Source organism: Heloderma suspectum, chromosome 11 (genome assembly GCF_057233095.1).
Source record: "Heloderma suspectum isolate Gila_16-S chromosome 11, 16-S_ref, whole genome shotgun sequence".
Lineage (NCBI taxonomy): Eukaryota > Metazoa > Chordata > Lepidosauria > Squamata > Helodermatidae > Heloderma > Heloderma suspectum.
Window position 1 is genome coordinate 40,998,998 of NC_139468.1, and position 18,413 is coordinate 41,017,410.

Below are 18,413 nucleotides of genomic sequence, written 5' to 3' on the forward strand. Positions count from 1 at the left end.
GGCTGAGTTTATCTGTTCTGCTGTCCAGAGAGGGAAACCCCCCTGAATTTATTTGTGGGTGGAAGTGTGTGAGAATTAAGTATGTGAGTAGAGAATAAGAATACAAAAGCTCTATAGCTTTTTTTGTGTGGAGAGGCAGTGTCTTGTTTCTTTCCCCTTCTTTTTCTGGTACATGCCCTACTCAAAGTAAACCTCTATCAGCTATGTTGTGGGCTGGATCTTGGTGAAGTGGGCTGTTTGTTGGTTTTTAAGAAGATCAGAGAACAAACCTTTCTTGTGAACTAGTTTGGGATATTTCCACAGATATGTGATTGACTAGCTGACTTGTCTCAGGGGGTCACTTTCCCTCTAATTGCCATAAAAGTGGAGAAACTCCAAACCAAAGCACTCAAGGTTTTCCTCTTCATTATTATCTTGTGTTTCCAAAATTCAGATCGCTGGATGGCCGGCTGCAGGTGTCCCACCGGAAGGGTCTCCCCCACGTCATCTATTGCCGGCTGTGGCGGTGGCCGGATCTTCACAGCCATCACGAACTACGTGCCATGGAGATGTGTGAATATGCGTTTAACATGAAGAAGGATGAAGTCTGTGTGAATCCATATCACTATCAAAGAGTGGAAACACCAGGTACTGCGGGCCCCCAGGAGGCCTTAGGGTAGAGGAGGCTCATGGCTGGGAAATCAGAAGCCCAAAGGATGGAGGGGCAGGCTGGACTTGTGCCGGGTGTTCAGATGATAGGCTTGTTGCTGATGCTGCCCTTGATTGTCTTGTCTCGTCAGTATTACCTCCAGTATTGGTACCAAGACATGCAGATATTCCAGCTGAGTTCCCCCCACTGGATGATTACAGCCATTCCATTCCAGAGAACACTAACTTCCCAGCAGGCATAGAACCTCAGAGCAACTACATTCCAGGTATCGTATGACTTCTCCAGAAAGGAGTGATATGGAGACCTTTTTCTTTGCAGTGTGTGTGTATCTGTGGATGGATTAGGTTCTCTGTCGACTAAATGCTAGAACGCTTTAACATTGCTGTTTCCAGGTGCCCTCCAGTCAACCTTTTCAAACAGCAGCAAGTACAGCTGTGTTAACAGTAGCACTAATGCAGCATGCCCCAACCTGGTGACCTCCAGATGTGTTGGGCTAAAGCTCCTATTGTTGCCAACCAGCATGGCTGTTGGGATGATGGGAGTTATAGCCCAACAGATCTGGAGGGCATTGGGTGTAAGGGAAGGATGTCATTTCTGGAATTTTTATATGGGTCATTTGGGGTGGGCATTCAGTGTTTCCTCCTTGGTTTGCTGCCATGCAAAGAAGAAAAGTAGGCTCTCTGTCTATCTCATTTGTCTTTCACACTGAATAAAGGAGCATGGTGAAGGATGCCTTTTGAAAAATATACAGATACCCCAATTTATTTTTAACTGCTATATACTGCCTTATTTGCTAAAAAAAAAACCCATCGAAGTGGTGGACAACAATATGAAACAAAACCTTAAAAAAATAAAAAAGAACATTAAAACAGTAAAACATTAAAGCATTAAAACAACTATATAATTTAAATGGCTAAATTAAAAAGTTGTGCCTTCATACCCTTTCTAGCAGCCAAGAGAGTGGGGACCAATCGTAGTTCTTGAGGGAGTATATTCCAAAGTCTGGGAGCAACCCTTTCGTGCATGCCCAGCAAATGGGCCTCTCTGGGAAATTGTGCCCTTAAGAGGGCCTCTTCTGAAGATCTCAATAGCCAGGTAGGGTCACATCAAGAGATAACGGCATCCTAAGCCATTTAGGGCTTTCACCAACACTTTGAATTGAGCCCGGATAGCAATCGGCAACCAGTGCAGGTCTTTCAAGACAGGTGTGATATGGTCTCGATACCGCATACCAGTTAGAAGCCTAGCTGCTACATTTTACACCAATTGAAGCTCCGTGCAGGGCGCATTGCAGTAGTCTAAGCATGATGTAACCAAAGTATGGATAACTATTGCCAAGTCAGACCAACTCAGTAAGGTAGCCAGCAGTCCAAGCATAATTGTACCGAGCCAAGTTCAAGGTATTGTTATTGACATATAAAGCCCTAAACAGCTTAGGACCAGGCTATTGAAAGATTAAAATCTTAAAAGATGATGCTGTTAAAGTGCTGCATTCAATATGCCAACAAATTTGGAACACTCAACAATGGCCGCAAGACTGGAAAAGATCAGTTTACATTCCAATTCCAAAGAAGGGCAACGCCAAAGAGTGTTCAAACTACTGCACAATTGCGCTCATTTCACATGCCAGCAAGGTGATGCTCAAAATCCTACAAGCTAGGCTTCAGCAGTATGCGAACCGAGAACTACCGGAAGTACAAGCTGGGTTTCGAAGAGGCAGAGGAACTAGAGATCAAATCGCCAACTTTCGCTGCATCATGGAGAAAGCAAGAGAATTCCAGAAAAACGTCTATTTCTGCTTCATTGACTACGCTAAAGCCTTTGATTGTGTGGATCACAACAAACTGTGGCAAATTCTTAAAGTGATGGGAGTACCAGACCACCTTACCCGTCTCCTGAGAAACCTGTACAAGGGTCAAGAAGCAACAGTAAGAACCAGACATGGAACAACCGAGTGGTTCAAAATTGGGAAAGGAGTACGACAAGGCTGCATATTGTCACCCTGCTTATTTAACTTATATGCAGAGTACATCATGAGAAATGCGGGGTTGGATGAATCAGAGGTCGGAATTAAGATTGCTGGGAGAATTATCAACAACCTCCGATATGCAGACGATACCACCCTAATGGCAGAAAGCGAAGAGGATCTCAAGAGCCTCTTGTTGAGGGTGAAAGAGGAGAGTGCAAAAGCTGGTTTGAAACTCAACATTCAAAAAACTAAGATCATGGCATCTGGCCCCATCACTTCCTGGCATATAGAAGGGGAAGAAATGGAAGCAGTGACAGATTTTACTTTCTTGGGCTCCAAGATCACCGCAGACGGTGACTGTAGCCATGAAATTAAAAGATGCTTGCTCCTTGGGAGGAAAGCTATGGCAAACCTAGACAGCATAGTAAGAAGCAGAGACATCACCTTGCCGACAAAGGTCCGTCTAATCAAAGCTATGGTTTTCCCAGTAGTAATGTATGGCTGTGAGAGCTGGACTATAAGGAAGGCTGAGCGCCGAAGAATTGATGCTTTCGAACTGTGGTGCTGGAGAAGACTCTTACGAGTCCCCTGGACTGCAAGGAGGTCAAATCAATCAATCCTAAAGGAAATCAACCCCGAGTGCTCATTGGAAGGACAGATCCTGAAGCTGAAGCTCCAATATTTTGGCCACCTAATGCGAAGAGAAAACTCTCTGGAAAAGACCCTGATGCTGGGAAAGACTGAAGGCAAAAGGAGAAGGGGACGGCAGAGGATGAGATGGCTAGATAGCATCACTGATGCAATGAATATGAACTTGAGCACGCTCCGGGAGAGAGCGCAGGACAGGAAGGCCTGGCGTTCTATGGTCCATGGGGTCACGAAGAGTCGGACACGACTAAACGACTGAACAACAACAACATTGAAAGATTGTCTCCCCCTATAGAGACCCGTTAGACCACTGTGATCTTCAGGGGAGGCCTTGTTGTCCGTACCACATCCTGCAGAGTCCCATCGGGCAGCAACACAGCAACGGGCCTTTTCTGTGGCGGGGGCCTCCCTCTGGAATGATCTGCGATATATCAGGAACAATCATGTGCTTTCGACAATTGTTAAAAACTTACTTGTTTACCCTGGCTTTTCCCAACCATGAACTTGTCTGTGAATGTTGTTGTGCTTTTAGAATGATGTTCTAAAATGATGTTAGAATGATGTTATAATCTGTTGTAAACCACTTTGGGATCTTTAAAATGGGAAGTGGTATATACATCTTCTAAAATAAATATATATCTAAATAAATGTGCAAACGTACTCCTTGCCACCTGAAGATCCAGGGGCCTCGTAGGATCAAGGAGCACCCCCAAGCTACGGACCTGATCCTTCCAGGGGAGCACAGCCCCTTCCAGAACAGGCTGAATCCCAGTCCCTGAGTCAGGCTTCCTGCTGACCAACAACACCTCCTTCTTATCTGGGTTTAACCTCAACTTCTTCACCCTCACCTAGCCCAGGCAATGTTCAAGGGATTCAACTGCTTCCTTGCTGTTAGGTGACAAAGAGCAACACAGCTGGGTGTCATAAGCATATTGGTGGCGCCTTACTCCAAAGCTCCAGAATCTTTCTATGGACAGAGAGAGACGGTGATACCCACAGGACAAGGCTCTCCTGTCAAATCATGGTCCTTGGGCATGCCTCAGTTGTATTCTGTAAAATGGGAATCTGTAGCTCTTGACCTTGCAGTGTTGTTATAAGGAACAATTGCATTATAAAACCCCTTTTTGAGACTTACAAGGAAAAAAAGTCCTGACCCTTGCATTTTGATCAAAGTTGTTCATAAATAAGTGTTCATATGTATAAACCCCTGGATTTTGCTTGGGTTTTGTGATAGCTGTTCCCCTGGATTTTTTTTTTTTCCTTCAGAGACACCCCCACCTGGCTATCTGAGTGAGGATGGAGAAACTAGTGACCCTCAGATGAATCACAGTATGGATGCAGGTAGATCACACTGAAAATGACTTTGTGGCATTGATGGAATTGTGTTCATCCCTCTTTTCGTCTTAGTAGATTTACTGCCACCCCAGAGCTTGGAAACTCATTGGGTATGCTCTCTCCTCTTCCCCACTCCTGGCTCTTGCACTCCATATTCTGCCTTTTTTCCACCTGGCTTCGATCCTTCCTCCTCTTCTGCTCCACGTACCTCTTCTTTCCATTGAAGCTGAACAGGAAAGGAACAGCTGGGGCTAAAAGCAAAGCCAAGGACAGGAGAGTTTGGAGGGAGAATAGAACAAATTAACCCAATGCAAATGGCGTATTGAGTTTGCCATCTCCCCATGCATGGCTTGGGTTGAAGAATGCATGTGGGATTCTAAAAGGGGGAATGCCACATTTATCGCCCTTCAGCATAATGATACAGGTAGAAAGAGGCAGGCATGGGATTTTGGGTAGGTCTCTTGCATGGCCTGTGCGGCAATACATTTTTGGCATGTATAATTATTGGTCATGTGGTCTATGTCTGAAATGTATATGGGGTCTTTGGGGGTATAATTACTTGCATTGCTATTGGCTCTGAATATACCCTGTGGGTGCCCAATCTATTTGTGAAACATATATCCATTCTTTCTGGCACTTCTTTAACTCCAGGGATTCCCAACCCTTTTTTAAAATAAAAAATGTTTATAATATAATAAAGTGCAAAATAAAAATGCATAAGGGGAGTGGAAAATGGGATGTAGATGTGTAACTGATGTGCAGCAGGTATGTTGACGCATGCTATGATGAAAGCTTGACCCAATCGTGTTTGAGAACGCTTGGCACATATTTGGGGAAGTTACTGCCCCTCAGCGGAAACAATGAACTTCCTTAAGGGATTGTTGTGGAGATGAATAGGATCTGTCTTCTAAAAGTAATATAGCATGTCACAGTCTCTCTTTTAGCAGATAGTAGCTTAGTAGAATTGTCTTTTTCTTTCCCCAGGTTCTCCAAACTTGTCTCCAAATCCAATGTCTCCTGCACACAATAATCTGGGTAAGGATGGTACAGTTTGGGGCTCTTTTGAAATGTGTATGGTGGGTTCTGTGTGATGATGCATCAGTAATGGCCTAATTGGCAGTTAGTATGCAAAGCAGAGGTGGGTAAGGCACGTTCATGGAGATGTCTTAGAAATGCATGTGGATACTTCGAAAACGTTACTTGTTTTAACCATTAACTAGCCTAACACTGGGTTTGATACAGAGGAACTGCTGTTTGTAACGTGTATGCCCATTCCAGATTTGCTCCAGGAAAAGGACTTTTCAGGTTTTTTATTGTTTCAGAATGCCACTACACCGGTTTGACTGTGGGACAAAAGCAGTGCCACCCTGAGATCATTTTGAGTTCTCTTAAAACATTTTCTGTCCCCACACTAAGAGGACAAGTGTGTGGCAACAGGGCAGTTGTTGAATGCCATGTGGGTAACTAAAACAACAAAGAGGTTTGTGCCACTTTAAAAACGAACACATTTATTATGGCATACGCTTTCATGGACTGGAGTCCACTTTGTCAGATGCAACTCTAGTCCATGAAAGTTTATGCCGAAATACATTTGCTAGTTCCTTAAGGTGCCACAAGTCTCTTGGTTGTTTTTGCAGCTGCTGCAGACCAGCACTGCTGCTACCCTTCTGGAAATGGTGAGTAAGTTGGAATTCCAGAGATGCTCTTACCTAGGGTATGTAAGCGACCCCGTGAACAAACTGCAATGCTCATGAGCAGTCAGGATTGGTTTTTGATTGCACCAGAAAGTAAATTCTCTTCCCTAAATTAGCCAGTAACATAGCCTCAGGAGAGAACAGGGGAGAACTGCACAAAAGCCAAGACACCGCTGAATGATCAGTGGCCAGGAGAAAGGGGGTGGAGCCATCGGGGAACCCTGGGCAGGCTGGGTTGGAACCCAGGCCGCAGGTCCCCCACCCCCGGCTTAAACCCTGGAGTCCACACACGGACGTGGCATGGGGGAGGCCTCCAGGAGGCCTCTGCATCGCAGTGCCCAGAGCAGTGGCGAAACCACTGGCATGGGTTGGCTGCTCTGCTCAGATGTCCCGGATGTTCACAACTGCTGCAGCTGCTGAGGAGTGGAATGCAGAGCCAGTGGGACTTCCCTCCCGAACGGTCTGGCTCCTGGGAGAGGAGCGGGGCATAAATGGCCAATCTGGCTGCTGTGACTTAGGAGCATACAAGGTGGCTGACACTGCGGCCGACTGTGGCCCATTTTGCTCAGTGTTGTCTGTGCCAGCCTCCCCTACCTTGATGGCCTCCAGAGGCCTCAGACCCTGACCCCCATCTTTCCCAGCCAGCATGACTGGTTGAGAGTGATGGGCGTTGCTGGCCAGCACACCTGTAGGGTACCGGGTTGGGAAGGGCCGGTCTGTCCTGACTGGCAGAGGCCCTTCCCAGCCTTATCTGGAGGTGCTGGGGGTTGCGCCTGATCCACAGACCATGCGCTCTACCACAAACCATGTGCTCTACAGTTCCCAGCCCAAATGTGGGATGTATTCCTGGCGAGCATAGGAAGCTGTCTGGTGGCAGGTCAGACTCTTTGTTCATCTAGCACATTATTAGGTCATCCAGTGAAGCTGAATTGTGGGAGATTCAGGGCAGACAGAAGGAAGTTCTTCTTCACACAGCACATAGTTAAACTGTGGAATTCTCTACTGGAAGGTGTTGTGATGGCCACTAATGTGGAGAGCTTTAAAAGGCGATTAGATAAATTCTTGCGATTTGGCTATCAGTAGGTCTATATTCTCTCCAGAACCAGAGGCAATATGCCTCTCACTTTCAGTTGCTAGGGAACACGAGTGAGAGGATACTGCTGCATTGATGTTCAGCTTGTGGGCTTCCTGTAAGCATTTGGCTGTCCACTGTAGGAAAAGAGTGCTGGACTTTGGAGAGAGGCCTTTGGTCTGATCCAGCACTGCTCTTCTTAGGTTCTTATGCCTACTGAGCGGCAGCCGCCCTCCCTGGCCCCAGGCAGAGGTCTTTCCAGATGAGGTTTTAATGTGCAGTTATCATGCCTCCTTCACACAATTTTGCAGTGAGTCCAAATGACATTGTATGCCAATTGTAATCTTCTTGTGTCTTCCCAACACCTTTACATCTTTTTTCATGCTACAGAAAATACATTAAGGAGGGAAACAACAGCATAGTAGCACAATCTCTTGGTGGGTGTGGATAAAAAAAAAAAAAGCACAGTTGAGGCACACTGGCAGGAATTGTCCCTGGGGAAGGTGGGTGGTCATGCCTCCTCCTTTCTCTATGGCTTGCCATACATTTTTTGTTTCAGAGCCATTTCACGACCTGCACCCCCAGTCTTTTCCCTTAAATATTTGCTTCCTGGAATGAGGTTTCTTCAACCCACAGGCTTCAATTAGCTATTCAAGTGAATAGCCAGTGTAGTGTAGTGGTGAGAGTGACGGACTGGGAGCCGGGAGATCCGGGTTCTAGTCCCCACTTGGCCATGGAAGCTCACTGGGTGACTTTGGGCCAGTCACAGACTCTCAGCCCAACCTACCTCACAGGGTTGTTGTTGTGAGGATACAACGGTGAGGAGGAGGATAATGTAAGCCGCCTTGAGTTCCTTGCGAGAGGGAGAAAGGCGGGGTATAAATGCAATAAATAAATAAATAAATAAAGTAGTAGATTAATAAATCGGCAGCATTTACTTCTGAGTACAGATGTGTAGGTTGTGAAACTGACTACATCAGGTTGTGAAACTGACTAGATGGGTTGTCTGGTTTGATCTGGTTGTGAAACAGACTAGAGATCAGGCATTCTCAGGTGAAATGGATGGGAATAACAGCCCGATCTGTAACCATGTCTACAGAGAAGTAAGCTTAACTGCAGTCTTCTTGCCCTGTGCAGCAGGCACTCCCTTGCAAGCTTTTTTAATATTGCAATTTGTGCTGCACAAATACCTGTAAAGACGCAAAACAGGGTGCTGAAATGGTGCTGACAAGTGCCTGTTTCAAAATCCTAGGTAAAGGGGGAGAGGGAAGGGGAAATCCTGCCCACACAGCTACGTCATGCCCACCTTGTGGATAGAACATAGCAAGATGCACACACAACTAGGTGCCTGAGGTCTGGATGGTCAGTTGCTGTTGTGCTTGTAGCTTATAGCAGAAGAGCAATGGTTGGCAAGCACTGGGATCCCTCTCTCTGGAAGCACCCGGAGAGTTTGCAGCCGCCTTTAGGGATGCCTGAAGGATGAAAGGAACTGTTTGAGCAGGCAGGGGAGACTCATAACACTACTTACTACTGGGAGCTCACTTTACATATTTCAAGAACTTTCAGCTTCTGAATACATATTTAAAATGGGCAGCAAATGGTGCCGATGAGGGGATGTCTTGTAGATGGATCTTACTGTTTTCCTCTTCTTTCTCTCCTGCAGATCTACAACCTGTCACTTACTGTGAGCCAGCATTCTGGTGTTCCATTTCCTACTATGAGCTCAACCAGCGAGTTGGGGAGACATTCCATGCTTCTCAGCCCTCTATGACTGTGGATGGCTTCACCGACCCTTCCAACTCGGAACGCTTCTGCCTTGGTTTGCTATCAAATGTAAACCGCAATGCAGCAGTGGAACTCACCAGACGGCACATTGGTAGTGTCTGTTGTCCTGTTGAGCTGGGATTGCGTTTGGCAGTGGGCTCCCCTTTGATGCACTGCGGCAGGACAGGGGCAAATCGCCTGTCTTTGGGAGTGCTTTGTGGCTCTTTTGCTTACCTTTAGTTATTCAGTGCCATTTTAATTATGCAAAATGGTCTGGTATTATTACTTACGTTGTGTATATAGTATGTAGAAATTTAACATTTTGAACACATTTACTTGTTACATTTCTATCCTGCCTTTCCTCCAAGGAGCCCGAGGCAGCATACATGATCCTCCTCTCCATTTTATCCTCGCAACAACACCGTGAAGCAGGTTAGCCTGAGAGTCACTGACTGGCTCAGTCACCCAGTGAGCTTCATAGCTGAGTAGGAACTAGAAGAACCCAGATCTCCCAAGTTCCAGTCACCCCTAACCACTACCCCACACTGGCTCTCATGACATTTCTGTAATCCTCAAGCTGGTTCGCTGTCTAACTCAGTTACCTCCAGTTATTAGAGCAGGTTCTCTCTCGCAAACGGAGGCTGAATGCCTGACTCTCTTCCATTGGATCTGCTCAAAAGCTCAACTGGAAGACTGCAAATTACTTTATGAGTCTACCTGTCAAATCTCCTACCAATTCTGAAAGAATTAAAGCTTTATGTGGAGCTGCATCCGAATTATGCTAAGATAGGCCAAATTCAGACAACCAGTTTTCCCCCAACAAGCAAATTACTTTTTGGAGACAATGACCTGTGAGGTCAGTGTTGTTAGGAGGAGTCCAACACAAGATTGACCTCATGACTGCCATGTTTGGGACAAGCTAGAAAATGTGCTTTGCTGCAGTCACAGGGAGCAGGTTTCATCACTTAAGGATTCTTCAGACAATTGAATGTCTCTCAATTTCTACGCCTGGTGGCTTAAAAAAAGGTTACTTGCTCTTTGGAGAGCAGTTCATAGCACAAGACAGCCAGTGTGATGCAGTGGCGAAAGTGTTGGATTTTGGCTAGAGAGACTCGGGTCCAACTCCTCTCCAGCCATGAAGCTCATTCAGGGACCCTGGTCCAGTCACACCCTCAGCCTAGCCTACTTCACAGGGTGGCTGTGAAGATAAATTAAGGGTAACCGTGTATCTTGCTCACTGGAGGAAGGGCAGATTAAAAATAAAATGAGAAATGTACTGTGTCTACAGTGGATCGATGGAAGCCTCAAGGACGTTATTCCAGCCATTGGAGGGGTGGGTTGGGAGGGAGGAGTTCTGCATGCTGCTTTGCTGCCTTTGACTGGTTGCCCTGACGCTGCTGCCCTGTGTTTTCCCAGGGAGAGGAGTGCGGTTATATTACATTGGAGGGGAGGTCTTTGCCGAGTGCCTTAGCGACAGCGCCATTTTTGTCCAGTCTCCCAACTGTAACCAGCGCTACGGTTGGCATCCGGCCACCGTGTGCAAGATCCCACCAGGTAACTTGGCGTGGCTTCCCTTCTGTTCATTGCTGCTTGTCTGTCATCGTTTCCTCTGTCCTAGCGAAGGCCCAAGGAGTGGCCTGGGAGAATCGGCTGGTGCAATTTGCTGAATCTGCAGGTGAGAAACAACTCACTGGATGGAAGCTGCTGCAGTGAACTTTCCAGGGAAGAACCAAGCGTACACAGAAGGGCTTGGTGGATGCCATGATTCTGCACAAGGCCGAATTGTGGGATCGGGTCAGGATTCAGCTTCCCAAGAACTCTGCTTCGGAAGCACTATCCACTCCTTCAAAAGAATTTCCACCGCTCCCCTCCCTACTGGTCAGACTAAACTACTCAGACAGCAATGCTTGCTGGAGATGTGGAGAGTGAGAGGCTACTCTTGGGCACATGTTTGGAACTGAAATGTTTTTTGTGGTTTTTGGAAAGATGCCAAGTGGAGGATCAACCTCCCACGAGGCACAGACTGTGGATTCCCACTCGTTCACTCTGTGCTTGGTTACATCTGGCCTAGTGGACCCTGAATAAGACACATGCAGCTGGGATTCGACGTGTTGCACGAGTTGCTAGGTGACTGCCAGCCTCAAAATCCTGCTCTCCACCTGAGAGAGGACAGGTCAGCTGAACCCCTAGAACAGGCATCTCAAGAGATTTATATGAAGTCGTACCTTGCACAAATTTAATGGCACATGGGATGCCCAAAGTGCTTTGACTACAACCATATCATCCCTTTACAACTGTAATTGCTGTGACATGGTGATCTGACCGCTTGCCCAGCCGACACACACAAATTTACCCCACCCCCATCTCCTCCTTCACACCTCCAGTTTCCCTTTTCCTCTCTCTTGTTCCTTTTTGGTCCACAAATAAAGAAGCAGAAGGCTGGATATTCAGCAGTTTCAGAGAGGCCCAAGACTATAACAACAGGAACATAAATTGAATTTTCAGAATCCTCTTTTCTTTCTGATAGTTATGTACTACCCAAAAGGACAAAATATTCACCTTTAAGTTTTTGTTCCAACTTTAATTATAGTTCTTTTCCTTTTGTATCTATTAGTTATTACTATAGATAATGAAAACCTTTAATTATGCATTTAGGGGAAAAACACACACCTCAGCTTACATATTAATAAAATGGTTTCTAGTCATTATGACTGAAGATATAATTGAAAGCGTGTGAATAATGTCTGGCGAAATCTCAACTGCCAGAAAGGTGGCAGAATAGTATTTCCAGGAGGACCAGGGAAAGACGTCAGTTCTCTGCATAGCTTTTTACCTGCATCAGGGTTAGCAGAAGAAATAAGTCAGAATAGTTAGCATCAATAACTCTGGTAGACTAGGGGCGCAACCCTATGCATGCTTAGGCAGAAACATGTCCTAGAACTCCCAGCACTCCTCAGCCAGCCATGCTGGGAGTTGTAGGGCTTTTTTCTGTCTAAGCATGCACAGGATTGCACCCTAAATTGTGCAGTTTGCGTATGGCAGGGGCAGCCCTTCTGCACTGGGCCGCTGAACCTTAATCACAAAGCCCCAAGAACTGGCAGGGGGATATGTTTTATTTCATTTTTGTTCTAAGGGGCATATAGATTTTAACATATAACCCAAACATCAACAGTACACAGAGTTTGCCTTATATTGTTTGTCAGATATTCTAGTAGGTGCGGGAGACTTTAAGATGAGATCTATGATTGTAACATACGCTTCACCTTCTGCTCCTACCAGTAACATTCCTGTTTCAGCTTCTAGTCTTCCTTTGAGAAATATGATGGAGGATTTGGTGGAAGCTGGTCTGTGGAGCTTGTATTGACACAAGTTACAAAGGGAAGCCACATGTCCATGGACGTGTCCTTTTTCATTGTTCCTCTGATCAATCTATTATGCTATGTTAACTTTTCAGCTAAAATTGCTGTCCAGATTATTAAAAGCATCCACTCATTGGATATCTTTGACTTGCTTTCCAATACTGAGCTATTTTCATCCTTGCCGCCACTAATAGCAACAAAATTAGGTCCTTATGCAATAACTGTTTCTGTGAGACATCAAAAATAGATAAAGGACCAACAGTGTTATATTGTGTTTTGTTTGTTGTGTGATCTGTGATATATAATTGAAAACAGATGTCCAGAATTCTTGAACATATTCACATGTGCAGGGGGATACCTTTTTAAACCTAGGAATTTAGCTTCTCTTTTCTATTTCCTTCTAACATTTCTATCAGAAAAGATAGATAGATAGATAGATTTTTTTTTTCCAGGTGTGACCCTGGGCTCATGTCTAGATCAGCAGCTCCTCGGTGGTCAAGTTTCAGAGTTCATCTGGTTGGGGTTGAAGAGTTTGAGAGCAGCATGCCCGCACTGTCATATGTTTGACAGCCGGGGGCGGGGATTGTTTTTTCCCTACCTTCCTGCACTCCAGAGCTGCTGTGATATTTTTAAAAAGCTTTTTAGCTTGCAGCTGGGCCCATGCATGGCAAACTTGGGCTTGAAGGGAGGAGTTCAAGTGAGTGGGTTGAGCGGGTGACGGGAATGAATAGGGGGTTAGAACTGAAGACGTTCTGCAGAGAGGTTTGCCACCAGAACTCTGTGTTGGTTTCATCCACCTCCTGCCTGATGTTATGAGAGCTCCTCTTATCCCAGCCACCCTGAGTCTCCACTTGGAGATGGGAGTTGGGTGAGGTTGATCCCTGGGGAGAGACCTTGGTTTTGATTTGCAGCATTACCTAGTGTTTGCTGATGGTGGGTATCTGGAGATCTTGGTGGCTGCCCCACAGCTGTGGCACGCCTTCCCTTCCCCTTTTACGTTTTCTCCCTCCAGGAAACCGTTTTGGCATCAGCTTGTCTTTGCTGAAAAACCTCTGTACCTCTACCAGGAAACACAGCTTGTTGCAAAGGATTCTGGGCACTGATTAGGCCTCTCGGGTGTTGCCATTGCTCTGCATGAACTGAAAGGCTGCCCTAGAATAGAACTCTCCTCAGACCTCACAATGCAAGGGAGGAAGATCGGTAGTGGTGAATCAGCTGCCATTTCAGAGAGTCTTGTGCTCCTCTACTGATTTTCTCAGTGAGGACCGCCTGATAAGCTTCTAAAGGCTCCCTGGAATGCATTTTGACAGCTACAGCCCTGCAGATCCCTCAAAATTATGTTGTGGAAGTACTGAAGTACTGCAAGTATGGTTATGGTAATGGCTCAGGTTCTTTGGAACTCCCTGCAGAGAGGCTGTTGCACATTTTCTTGGCTTGCCTGCCTTTTGTTTGTAATCACAGAATAGTAGGGTTGGAAGGGACCTATAAGACCATCAAGTCCAACCCCCTGCTCAGTGCAGGAATCCAAGTCAGAGCATCCCTGATAGATGGCTGTCCAGCCTCATCTTGAATGCCTCCAGCGTGGGAGAGCCCAACACCTCCCTAGGGAATTGGTTCCATTGTCGTATTGCGCTGACATTCAGGAAGTTTTTCCTGATGTTCAGCCGGGTTTGGCTTCCTGTAACTTGAGCCCATTATTCCGTGTCCTGCAGTCTAGGTTGATCGAAAAGAGATCCTGGCCTTCCTCTCTGTGACAACCTTTCAAGTACTTGAAGAGCGCTATTATATCTCCTCTCAGTCTTCTCAAGGCTAAACATGCCCAGTTCTTTCAGTCTCATAGGGCCTTTTTTCCAGTCCCCTGATCATCTTTGTTGCCCTCCTCTGAACCCTCTCCAGTTTGTCTGCCTCCTTCTTAAAGTGTGGTGCCCAGAACTGGACACAGTACTCCAGATGAGGCCTACCAGTGCTGAGTAGAGGGGAACTAGTACTTCCCGGGATTTGGAAGCTATGCTTCTATGAATGCAGCCCAAAAGAGCATTTGCCGTTTTTGCAGCCACATCACATTGTTGGCTCATATTCAGCTTGTGATCGACAACAATTCCGAGATCCTTCTCACTTGTAGTGTTGTTGAGCCAAGTATCCCCCATCTTGTAGCTGTATTTGGTTTCTTTTTCCTAGGTGCAGAACTTGGCATTTCTCCCTATTAAATCTCATTCTGTTGTTTTCCGCCCAGCACTCCAGCCTATCAAGATCACTTTGAATTCTGTTTCTGTCTTCCAGGGTATTAGCTATCCTGCCCAATCTTCTGTCATCTGCAAATTTGATCAGCATTCCCTGCACACCTCCTCCAAGTCATTAATAAAAAATGTTGAAGAGCACTGGGCCCAGGACTGAGGTCTGTAGCACCCTGCCCATTACCTCTCCCCAGTTTGAGAAGGTCCCATTGATAAGCACCGTTTGAGTCCGATTCTGTAGCCAACTGTGGATCCACCTGATAGTTGTTTCATCGTCACTCTGGCAGGATTTGTTCTTGACAAATCTATGTTCGCTTCGAGTAATCACTGCATTGTTTTCAAGGTGCTTCCAGATGGATTGCTTTATAATCTGCTCCAGAATTTTCCCAGGGATTGATGTCGGACTGACTGGTCTGTAGTTCCCAGGTTCCTCCTTCTTACCCTTTTTGAAGATAGGGACCACATTAGCCCTCCTCCAGTCATCTGGCACGTCACCCGTCCTTCATGATTTCTCAAAGAGAATAGACAGTGGTTCTGAGAGTTCTTCTGCCAGTTCCTTTATTACTCTAGGATGCAGTTCATCTGGCCCTGGAGATTTGAACTCCTTCAAAGTAATTCGGTGTTCCTTGACCATATGCCTATCAATCTCAAACTGCAATCCTGCCCCTTCAGTCTGTACTTCACCTTTGCCAGGGAGGTCATAGACCCTCTTTTGGGAGAAGACTGAGCCAAAGTAGGAATTGAGCACTTCTGCCTTTTCTTGGTCATCTGTTATCATTTTGCCATCCTTATTTAATAGCTGAACCATCATTTCTTTCCTCTGTCTTTTACTATGCACGTAGCTGAAGAAAGCCTTTTTGTTGCTTTTAGCCTCCCTCGCTAACCTCAGCTTGTTCTCAGCTTTAGCCTTCCTGATGCCATCCCTGCAGTTCTGTGCTACCTGCCTGCACTCTTCATTTGTAGCTTGGCCTTTAGCTTGGCCTATTGTATATATAGTTTAACAGTTCATTTACAAAAATAAGAAAAGTTTCAGGAGATGTATCAGAGCTAACATCAGTAAATTATTGATTTATCAAGAGATAAATGGTCTGGTGGGGCGTGGGGGTGGGGGAGGAATGTATGGTTTCACTTTGTCCTCCTTGTTATTCCAAAAGTTACCAAATGACCACCATCTCTCAGGAAATGTATCTGTTTGATGCCCAAGACGGCTTTTTGTAAAATAAGCTAATTTTATTAACTAGGCCATCTCCCAAATCTTAAGATACTCAGCTTTTTTATTTATTTAAAATTCTTTTTTTGTCTGCCTTTAATGGTAAAACATTAGAATATCATTACAATATCCGATTTCCAGTACTTAGCAGTATAAATGTTTGTCCAGCTAGTAAATTTATTTATTTATTTATTTATTTATTAAATTTATTAATCGCCCATCTGACTGGTCACCCAGCCACTCCGGGCGATGTACAACCCCCATAAAACAATTTAAAACAATAAAATTTTACCATAATTTTTTTTTTTTAAATACCCTAACCCACCCCAAATGCCTGCCTGAACAACCACGTTTTTAATGCACGACGGAAGCTCATTAAAGAGGGGGCATGACGGAGTTCCCTAGGGAGGGAGTTCCACAGAGTGGGGGCCACCACAGAGAAGGCCCTCTCCCTCGTCCCCACCAGTCTAGCTGTCCTGGCTGATGGGACAGAGAGAAGGCCATCTGAGGCTGATCTTGTTAAGCGGCCTGTCTGGTGTTGCTGGAGGCGCTCCTTAAGATAGGCTGGGCCGGAACCATATAGGGTTTTAAAGGTCAAAACCAACACCTTGAATTTGGCCCAGAAAACAACTGGTAACCAGTACAACTCCTTCAGCACTGGAGTGATGTGATCTCGCCGGCGGCTGCCTTTAATCAGGCGAGCCGCCGCGTTCTGTACCAGCTGCAGCTTCCGAATCGTCTTCAAGGGTAACCCCACGTAGAGCGCATTACAGTAGTCTAAACGAGAGGAGACCAGGGCATGTACTACCGATGGGAGCAGATGGTCGGGAAGGAAGGGGCGCAGCCGCCGTATCAGATGGAGTTGATACAGCGCTGTCCGGCTCACAGCTGACACCTGAGCCTCCATGGACAGCTGGGAGTCCAAAATGACCCCCAGGCTGCGGACCTGGTCTTTGAAGGGTAGCCGTACCCCATTCAACACCAGGTCAACATCCCCCAGCCTCCTCTTGTCTCCCACCAAAAGTACCTCGGTCTTGTCAGGATGGCATCTATTGTCTGTCATCTATTGCAACACAGTGGTGCAGAGTGAAGCTCCTGTAGTAAAAAGGACTGTGTACTTCACTGATCATATGCTAATGTTTGCCCTGGTGTTGTGTTCTCTATCCTCAACAGGATGCAACTTGAAGATTTTTAACAACCAGGAATTTGCTGCCCTTCTGGCTCAGTCTGTGAACCAGGGCTTCGAGGCGGTGTATCAGCTGACGAGAATGTGCACCATCCGAATGAGCTTCGTCAAGGGTTGGGGTGCGGAATACAGGTCAGGGCCTTTGTCCAGAAGGCTGGGAGGGGGGTGAGAAGAGGGAGTGTTCCTCAAATTTCTCGCTTCCGGGTCCCCAGTGGGCTGCTGCTTCTTTCCTTCCATCCCACTGCGCAAAGAAAGGGCAGGACATACCTGTTCTGCCCAGAGTTGGCAGAGTGTGTTGAGAACGAGGGTGGAGGGCTGCACCCCAGTAGGCAGGAGGTTCTGCAAGGCCAAAGTGTGGAGAGAGGAGGGTGGCCAAAGTCTCCTGGTTGTGACACTGCGGGGGGGGGGGTGCGCACAGGGGGGCCTCCTAGTGCTTTGCCTCCTGGAGGCTCAAACAGTCAGGGTTTGATTTTTTTGTTTTATAGATCATGGTGAGGGTCCAGGGAATTGGGGAGGGAGGGAGGATCTTCTGCAAGCAGGGCAATGAGTAACTTTTCTACATGAGCAATGGCCACACCATATGAGAAAGGCAGGGAGGAGCTGGATAAGGCCGTCTGCAAGCTGAGGGTGGAACTGTGGAAATCAAGTGAATGTTTCTGGTTATACAGTGCGGGGCAGGGGGGATTGGAGGAATCCTAAAGAAACACTGCGGGTAGTACGAACCCAAGAAGCTCCCCAAAGGGTGTCCTGCGAAATTGCTCCCTGAAATCCATGCTCTGGTTCAGAGGGCTCAGCGAGCTGCTGGGAGCGGCTTTCGGCCACAGCGCTGCAGTCCCTCCTTCCTGCTGAGCGGCTGACGCTGGAGTCTGAGCTGGGGGCCTCTCGGGTTACCTCTTGCAGTTTCTCCAGATGTCTGGAGTCCATTTTGTTTGGAAATGGGCTTACTCCCTGCCCAGGCCGCTGTGTCGTCTTGGCTGAGGGCCACAGGTCTTAATGAGATCCAGATGAGCAAATTGCATGGGGTGGGGAGGGACTGGCCCTGGCCCGACTATTGTAGTGCAGTCCAGAGCAGGGCTTGTGCTGGGTGTAAGGCATCTGCCGCCCTCCTGCAAGTCTTTGTAGGTGTTACTGGGGGGTAGGGGGTGGGGGGTTCCAATGGTCTCCATCCCAGTACGAAGCCTCCCTTCCCGAACCAGTCAGCTGAGCGACTTTTGCTGTCTCCTGGCTTTGGAGACACTGTGATGTGCAAAAGAGGTGCTTTCGGAGCCATGGAGATGCTCAAGATAAGCTGGC

General features: G+C 46.7%; 1 protein-coding gene across 1 annotated transcript in view; it reads left to right on the forward strand.

Annotated features, from left to right (window-relative positions):
• SMAD3 (SMAD family member 3) overlaps window positions 1-18,413 on the forward strand; it is an 86,768-nt gene that overhangs the window by 61,024 nt on the left and 7,331 nt on the right. Inside the window, exons 2-8 of the mRNA XM_084817510.1 lie at window positions 434-627; window positions 780-914; window positions 4,533-4,607; window positions 5,586-5,636; window positions 9,031-9,243; window positions 10,548-10,685; window positions 17,108-17,252. Coding sequence (XP_084673636.1) covers window positions 434-627; window positions 780-914; window positions 4,533-4,607; window positions 5,586-5,636; window positions 9,031-9,243; window positions 10,548-10,685; window positions 17,108-17,252 — 951 coding nt within the window. The remainder of the gene's footprint in view (window positions 1-433; window positions 628-779; window positions 915-4,532; window positions 4,608-5,585; window positions 5,637-9,030; window positions 9,244-10,547; window positions 10,686-17,107; window positions 17,253-18,413) is intronic.